Below are 8,733 nucleotides of genomic sequence, written 5' to 3' on the forward strand. Positions count from 1 at the left end.
CCCGCAGACTGCAGCTGCAGCCCCCCGCAGACTGCAGCTGCAGCCCCCCGCAGACTGCAGCTGCAGCCCCCCGCAGACTGCAGCTGCAGCCCCCCGCAGACTGCAGCTGCAGCCCCCCGCAGACTGCAGCTGCAGCCCCCTGCAGACAGCAGCTTGTTCACCTGCAACAAAACAAAGTTCAGTCACTGCTTGTTGTTAAATATGGGAAGTGTTTTCACTGAGACTTTATCAGTGATTTTTACTGTGGGAAGTGCTCCACAGCAGTCCATATGAAGCTCTCATCGATACAATTCATTAAAATAATTTAGTGTTCTTGTATTAAAATTAAATGTTCTTTAAGATTGATAACAATAAAAGGTTTTTATGTTAACATCTCTGAAACCATTTGAATGTTTCTGTTAATGTGTCGGTTTGGTCTTAAATTTAACTGAAACCTGCTACATTCAGACTGAACCAGCAGCTGCTGATGTCATTACATGATGCTGCGTTCAGGACAAGCATGGAAAACTCACCACTCTTACACCAATACAGTCACAATGATGCGTTTAGGTACCGAAACATGGTACTGTTTGATGTTATGTGAACAGGTTCTCAGTAGTACTGACAGAATTCGCTCTGTACTTAAAAAAGTATCAAATTCGGTACCCGTCCCTAGTCCGAGTTCTGCAGTCTGTCRGGGAGAAACGGGTCAGTTTCTGATTGATTGAAATGTAGCCGTTAGGAAAACTGATCAGTATGATTAGTGATCAGAGCTCCTCTGCTTCTGACTGCAGCTCCATCATAACCAGTCGCTGCTCAGAAACTGTCTCTTTGTTTTGATTCAAACCTGCTGGTGATAAAACACTAACAGTACATCTTGTGACCGACATGTGATCCATGTCAGAAATATGTTTGATACGACTTTGATAATGTAACTTACAGACGTTTGATATTTCTGTTGGGAAATAAAAACTACAGACAGACTGGGATCAGATGACAACACTCAAGCAGCTTCAGCTAGGGGTGCACGATAACTCTCAGCCCGATATCAGGGGATGATGATGTCATACTTATCAGTCTGATATCATAACAAACAGAACAGATCATATATGTTCATGTTTGCCAGCACGGCGGTGAGTGTGCTTATTTATTTTTATCCTTTTTGGTCAAACTGCTCCCCGTCCGGCACAAGCTGAGCAACGTTCAAAGTAGCGTTGGAAAAAAACAACTTTCTCACTAGAAAACAATTAAAATACTCAGTGCTGAAAAACAGTCATTTTAATAATTATTATTATTTTACTAATTAACCCTGTATGTTACACACAAGCTTTATAATTATAAACATAAACATGTCGGAACAACTACTCCCAGTTTGAGAACGTAATCAAGTTTCAAGTTCAAATTATTGCACAATAAAATAAAAACCTGATGCTGTAGACAGGAAGTTTCATTTATTTAATGTTAGTAAAATATCCCCTGCACAGCTGGACACATGTTAATGACACTCAGTCACTGATTGTTAAACAGAGTGATATGCATTCCTTCAAAATAAGAGCTCAATCGTTTTGTTCTCAGAGGAAGGAGATGATTTTATTTGACATTTACTGAGTTCAGGATCAGGAAAATCAACCTGTTGGATTTTTCTGTTTTAAATAACGAAAAAAAAAAAAAAAGTCTTCCTGGTCTCAGCCGTCACTTCCTGTCCCGACTCCGCCTCTTCTCTCCTCAGGTACCTGAAGTACCTGACCAAAAAGTACCTGAAGAAGAACAATCTGCGAGACTGGCTGCGCGTCGTCGCCAACACCAAGGAGAGCTACGAGCTGCGCTACTTCCAGATTAACCAGGACGAGGAGGAGGAGGAGGATGAAGATTAAATCACACGCGCCGTTCAGTTTTCTAGATTTAAATAAATTGTTTACRAGACACAAATTTGTTTCTGGGCTCTTCTGTTGGTTCGGTGCAAAACACCTGGTTTATCACAACAGCTGTTAATCAGATGTTAATCTGTTCAGATTAACAAACAACTGTTAATGATGTTAATCTGGACAGATTAATATCAGCTGTCAATCTGTTCAGATTAACAAACAACTGTTAATCTGGATGGATGAACATCAACTGTCAATCTGGACAGATTAACATCACCTGTTAATCTGTTCAGATTAACAAACTGTTAATCTGGATGGATTAACATCTGATGTTAATCCATCCAGATAAAAAGTTTGATAATCTGTCCAGATTGACAGCTGATGTTCATCCATCCAGATTAACATTTGATACTAGTCTGTCCAGATTAACATCTGATATTAATCTGTCCAGATTATCAGATGTTAATCTGTTCACATTAATATCAGCTGTCAATCTGTTCAGATTAATATCAGATGTTAATCTGGACAGATTAATATCAGCTGTCAATCTGTTCAGATTAATATCAGATGTTAATCTGTTCAGATTAACAAACAACTGTTAATCTGGATGGATGAACATCAGCTGTCAATCTGGACAGATTAACATCACCTGTTAATCTGGATGGATTAACATCAGATGTTAATCTGTTCACATTAATATCAGCTGTCAATCTGTTCAGATTAATATCAGATGTTAATCTGGACAGACTAGTATCAAATGTTAATCTGGATGGATGAACATCAGCTGTCAATCTGGACAGATTATCAAACTTTTTATCTGGATGGATTAACATCAGATGTTAATCTGTTCACATTAATATCAGCTGTCAATGTGTTCAGATTAATATCAGATGTTAATCTGGACAGATTAATATCAGCTGTCAATCTGTTCAGATTAATATCAGATGTTAATCTGAATGGATGAACATCAGCTGTCAATCTGGACAGATTTAACATCACCTGTTAATCTGGATGGATTAACACCAGATGTTAAATCTGTTCACATTAATATCAGATGTTAATCTGGACGGATTAACAAACAGCTGTTAATCACAGCTGTGATCTGTCAGCTGAGTTCAGGTTGCCATGGTGACAGGAYCACCTCGTCACCTGACTGAAAACTGACGTCGGGGGTCCGGTTTGTTTCTGGTGATAAAAAGTTTTGAAGGTAAAGAATTATTGACGTAAACTCTGACATCCGTCTGGTTTCTCCAAAAGTCCCAACAGGAAGCAGAGGCTTTTATTTTGTAATCCAAGCTGACATGTTTTGGTRGAAGGTGTAGATTAAAGCTGCTGCTGGTGGCTGTTTGGACTCAGGTGGACTCGGCAGAAACAGAACTTTAAATGTTTCAGACAGGAAGCTTCGCTTCGCTCCGTGTTTCATTTAACTCCTTGTTTTACTGAAATGTTCAGGAAGTTTGAAGATTCTTGGTGCAAAAACTGAATCTGTTGGGAGAAAAACAAGATTAAGTTTCGACTCTTTTCTGAGTTTTATTTTGAAAAGACAGTCGGTTCAGTTTGATGGTTCTGGTTTGTTCAGCTGTAGAACCTGAAGAGGAAACTGAGGGTTTGAACGTCTCGACCTGCTGGAACGTTAAAATTTAACTGCGACTCTTTTTTTTTTTTTTCAACGATTCTTTATTTGTTGCAATGAAAACAAAAACAATGAACATAAAAAAAACAAACAACGCAGGACAAACAGAACTCTGCTGCTTTTTGAAAAACAAAAACCCTGCCTGAAAAATCAGCTCCAGACTCTGCGGTTCTGGAAGTTCTGACCGTGTTGAACCCGCTTTGAGCGTCGGAAAAGTTCTAAAAGAACGAAGGTGACGGACTCTGAGGTCAGCATCCTGGATGCTGCAGGAGGAGGAATGTAACAGCTGGAGTGCACGTCACGGTTCTGACCGGCCCGGCTCGAACCGTCCGACAAATAAAAAACAAAAAAACCGGATCCTCCGGGAACTGAACGTAGAAAAAGGTCCAGGTTTGGAGTGGTGGTCTCTGAAGCCCCTCAGAGGGAAAAGTTCTGCTTTAGCACCAGAAAAACACGACGAACAGATTCAGACGACAGAACGATGACGACTCACCGCAGTTTGAACTAAAAACTCTTTTTTGTTTCTGTGGAACCAGCTGAGATCAAAGAGCCGGTTCTTTAAAGGTCCGGACCCTCCTGAGAGGTCCAGATTGTTGTGGAACCGGTCCGTTGGTGGTTGGGACGTTTTGGGGGCGGGGTCAGATGGTCCGGGGGTTGTACTCCGGCAGCTTCTTCAGCTTCTCCTCTTCCTGCTGAGAGTCGTGCCGAGCGATGGCCAGAGAGTGGGCGTAACCCATCCCCACCTGCAGGAACAGGTAAACTCAGACCGCCGCCCCTGAACATGAATAACAGCGTTAAGAGGAGTTTACCTGCTCCACGTAGATCCCGTCCAGAGTTTTAACCTCCTGAGCGGTCGTGGAGGATTTGGGTTTGTTGTCTCCGTATCCCTAAAAAAATAAAACAGCTGTTATTGTTGATTTTTCTGCTGATTTAAAACCAAAACAAACGGCAGCAGGAAGTGACCGACCAGCTCTCCGAAGGTGGGCGAGGGGCCCCAGCTGATTGTGCTCTCATCGGCTGCGATGATGATGCTGCTTTTCCTGTCAATCAAACAGAAATCAGCTGAAAATCTGTCATCATTACGACTAAATTTAAACTCAGTCTGCTTACGTCGTCAAACTCTTATTTTATTTAATGGTTTCTTTTGCTGACTAGTTCTGATAAACTTTATTTTCAGATGCTGCAGGAACATGTTTCCACCAGCAGGGGGCACACTTCCCTCAGATTTTATTCTAGTTTTTAAACAAGATTAAACCAAATTCATTATTTTTAAACAAAGACTTGTTTTTTTTTTTTACAGAAATATGTATTTTTTTTCGAACATCTTGATGAGTTGTAAAGTCAGACTCTGGACTCACCCACAGGCCAGACTGCGGATCTTCCAGCCACACAGGTCCTGCACAGCCTTGGGGTACATGGTGGACTCCCTGGACGTGTTCGTCACCCCCCAGAAGAAAAGCCCCCCTGCAAACATGACGAGTAAAACCAGACGTAAACATTGAGGGTGAAACTCTCGGGGTCCGTTCAGGAGTAGGGTTTTCCCCTCACCCATCTCGTTGATGGCGAAGGAGCACTGGTACCCGGCGAAGATCTGCGCGGCGCCGCGGCCGGGGAAGTCGAAGAGCTTGACGAGCCGAGGGACCATCTCGTCCTTCTGCTCCGTGTGGCCGAGGCGCCCGTAGCCGCCGAACCCCCAGCTGAAGACCCGCTTCTGAGAGTCCAGCACCAGCTGGGAACACACGGGACCGGGTTAGAACCAGAGTCAGAACATGGGCCGGCGTGGGCCGGGGGCGCGTCCTCACCGTGTGATTGGCTCCGCACGCCACGTCCCTGACCACCACGTTGGGCACCGGCATGATCTGCCCGTCCTTGGACTTCTCGATGAAGATGGCGACGCGCCGGGGGATGAGCTCGCAGTCGAACTCGATCCTCTGAGCCCGGGCGATGAACTTCCCGTCGCTGTTGTGACCTGAAGACGGATCAGAGGCTTTAAAAACTTTATTTTATCCTTTATTTATAAAAGAAAATCTCTTGAGACCTCGTTGTCTCATTTACAAGAGAGACCTGTTACACCCACACCAACAAAGTCACATAAAAACAATAGTAATAATACAATTTACTTACAATAAGAGCCAGTTGTAACAAACTTCATGTTTAACTTTGACTGAACAGAGTTTTAGTTTGTCCTCTTTTAAACACTGATAAGAACTAAGTACGACTGACTAAACCTGAAATAAATACAGAAATATTATTTAAAGTAAAACTAATAGTTTTACTCACTGAGTTTATAGTGAGTAGCTGCATTAAGGCAGATTTAGTTTATTGATGATAACTTTAAAGTCAGACATTAATACTGAGCATCAACTAAACTGCTCAGTTAATTAAACTCAACAGTTCAGGAGCAGAACAATTATTATCTTTCATCTTTTACATTTATTTTGTTGCATTTAATCATAAATTTAAAGTTTATCATTGAAATAAGAAACAATTTTCATATTAAGTAAAAAAATATATATTTTATTTACTTAACATGAAATTTTTTTATATCAATGGTAAACTAGAAACAAGTTAGCTAAAAGTAGCAAAAGGCTAAAAGAAGCAAATGCTAGCTAAAAGCAGCAACAAGTTAGCTAAAAGCAGCAACAAGCTAAAAGAAGCAAATGCTAGCTAAAATTAGCAAAAAAGTCTAGCTAGCAGTAGCAAAAGGCTAAAAGAAGCAAACGCTAGCTAAAAGTAGCAACAAGTTAACTAAAAGCAGCAACAAGCTAAAAGAAGCAAATGCTAGCTAAAATTAGCAAAAAAGTCTAGCTAACAGTAGCAAAAGGCTAAAAGAAGCAAATGCTAGCTAAAATGTGCAAAATATTTAGCTAAAAATAAAAGGCTAAAAGAAGCAAATGTTAGCTAAAAGTAGTAACAAGTTAGCTAAAAGTAGCAAAAGCCTAAAAGAAGCAAATGCTAGCTAAAATGTGCAAAAGGTCTAGCTGAAAGTATCAAAAAGCCAAGAAAAAGTTAAAAGTAGCCAAATCTCAGGAAAAAAAAAAGTAGCAAAGGGCCAAAAAGCTAGAAGAAGAATGTAGCAAAAAAAGCTAAAATAGCAAAAGACTAATTAGGGGCAAAAGTATTGCCTTCAGATAAAAAGTTGCAAAATGCGAGTTAACTTAAAAGCATCTAGCTAAATGCTAACCGTATCTAAAGCCTAGCTAAAAGTTAAAAACGTCAGAAAACAAGAACAGCCAGCAGCTGAAGCAGGATTATTTTGAAGGAACTGGAGGAGTGACCATGGCTTAAAGTGTTAATGTAGATGGTAAACAGTAAAGGTCCTAAAACGGACCCCTGTGGAACCCCTCTAGAAATGTCCATAAACCCTGAGGTTTGACGGCCATATTAAACACTGTTTACAGCCAGTCAGATCCTTTAGAACCAACCATGGCCTGTTCAGTAAACCCTGTTATTTTATATAAAGACCCATCAGAACGTGGCTCATCAGCCCAGCTCTGTAACGGCAGYAGAACTTCAGCTCAGAGGTTCTGATGGTACCTAGCTGTCCGTACTCCGGGCAGCCGAAGGAGTACAGGTTTCCTTTACAGTCCACCACCATGCTGAACTCGGCGCCGCAGGACACTTTGACCAGAGGCTGACCGTTGTAGGAGATCTGAAACAAAACAAAAATATTAAACCCCGACTTCTGAAAGACCCGGCTCTCAATGAGACCAGAACCGAGGGCTCACCGGTGCCGGACTGAGGACGGCGTCGGTCTGACTGCCCTGGCCGAGCTGACCCAGTTTGTTCTCGCCAAACGAGTACACGGTACCGTCCTCTGAGGAGACACACAGACATCACTCAAACTGAACTGTCCCAAGCCTCCAGGTTCTGACCCGARCCCGGCCCACCTGTCAGCGCCAGCGTGTGGTTCCGTCCGCAGGCGGCAGAAATGATCACCTGGTCCGCCAGACCCTCGATGACCTTGGGAGCCTCCAGACGTTTGGTGTCTCCGTGACCCAGCTGACCTTTGTCGTTACGACCTGAGGAGGCAGGAAGTTTAAACTCTTAGTTCCAATGTTTATTTATTTATTTATTTATTTATTTATTTTTATTTATGTGTTGTGTAAACGCTGAGTCAGCATTATTGTCGTCGAACTTTGTGCTCCTTCAGGAGGTGGGTGCTCCGACTTCCTCATAAATAGAGATCTCATCAGATCCTATAAAATATCAGCTTCAGCTGCTTCAGCTGCTGGTCGTTTCTGTTTTCTGATGCTATTTTTAGCTTTTAGCTAGGCTTTGATACGGTTAGCATTCAGCTAGATGCTTTTAACTTAAATAGCATTTTGCTATTTTTTATCTCAAGGCAATAATTTTTGCTCCTAGTTAGTCTTTTGCCATTTTAGCTAATTTTCTTTTGCTACTTTCTTCTTTTAGGTTTTTGGCCCTTTGCTTCGTTTTTTTTCCTCAGAGATTTGGCTACTTTTAACTTTTTGTTGGCGTCTTGATGCTTTCAGCTAAATTTTTGCTAATTTTAGTTAGCATTTTCTACTGTTTGCTAGACTTTTGCTATTGTTAGCTAACTTGTTGCTACTGTTAGCTAACTTGCTGCTACTTTTAGCTAACTTGTTGCTACTTTTAGCTAAAATTTGCTTATTTTAGCCTTTCGCTACTGTTAGCTAGACTTTTGCTACTTTTAGCTAACATTTGCTTCTTTTAGCCTTTTGCTACTTTTAGCTAACTTGTTGCTACTGTTAGCTAACTTGCTGCTACTTTTAGCCAACATTTGCTTCCTTTAGCCTTTTGCTACTGTTAGCTAGACTTTTGCTACTTTTAGCTAACATTTGCTTCTTTTAGCCTTTTGCTACTTTTAGCTAACTTGTTGCTACTGTAAGCTAACATTTGCTTCTTTTAGCCTTCTGCTACTTTTAGCTAACTTGTTGCTACTGTAAGCTAACATTTGCTTCTTTTAGCCTTCTGCTACTTTTAGCTAACTTGTTGCTACTGTTAGCTAACTTGTTGCTATTTTTAGCTAGCATTTCCTTCTTTTATTTTTGTAGAGTTAGCTTTCGTAGATTTTTCTAGTTTTGGCTAGCCTTTAAATAATTTTAGCTCGTGTTCTTTTAGCTTAAATCCCTCAGCTTCAGCAGTCGTTCAGATTTAGACACAGAAGAAAATCAGAAAATAAAATGTTTCCACTTCTGATATGTTTTTGTTTTAGTTTCCCAGCAGCTCATGTCACTTCCTGTGTGTGTGTGTGTGTGTGTGTGTGTGTGT

General features: G+C 41.2%; 1 protein-coding gene across 4 annotated transcripts in view; it reads right to left on the reverse strand.

The window, feature by feature from the left end:
* Positions 1-3,881: 3,881 nt before the first annotated feature.
* Positions 3,882-8,733, reverse strand: part of rcc2 (regulator of chromosome condensation 2) — a 13,305-nt gene continuing 8,453 nt past the window's right edge. For all 4 annotated transcript variants that reach the window (XM_014024763.1, XM_014024764.1, XM_014024766.1 and 1 more), the window contains 9 exons: positions 7,368-7,499; positions 7,206-7,294; positions 7,015-7,129; positions 5,280-5,446; positions 5,026-5,206; positions 4,836-4,941; positions 4,445-4,517; positions 4,287-4,364; positions 3,882-4,220 (listed from right to left, as the gene is read on the reverse strand). In XM_014024763.1, coding sequence (XP_013880217.1) covers positions 4,116-4,220; positions 4,287-4,364; positions 4,445-4,517; positions 4,836-4,941; positions 5,026-5,206; positions 5,280-5,446; positions 7,015-7,129; positions 7,206-7,294; positions 7,368-7,499 — 1,046 coding nt within the window. In that variant the 3' untranslated portion in view covers positions 3,882-4,115. The remainder of the gene's footprint in view (positions 4,221-4,286; positions 4,365-4,444; positions 4,518-4,835; positions 4,942-5,025; positions 5,207-5,279; positions 5,447-7,014; positions 7,130-7,205; positions 7,295-7,367; positions 7,500-8,733) is intronic.

Source organism: Austrofundulus limnaeus, unplaced genomic scaffold (genome assembly GCF_001266775.1).
Source record: "Austrofundulus limnaeus strain Quisiro unplaced genomic scaffold, Austrofundulus_limnaeus-1.0 Scaffold438, whole genome shotgun sequence".
Classification (NCBI taxonomy): domain Eukaryota; kingdom Metazoa; phylum Chordata; class Actinopteri; order Cyprinodontiformes; family Rivulidae; genus Austrofundulus; species Austrofundulus limnaeus.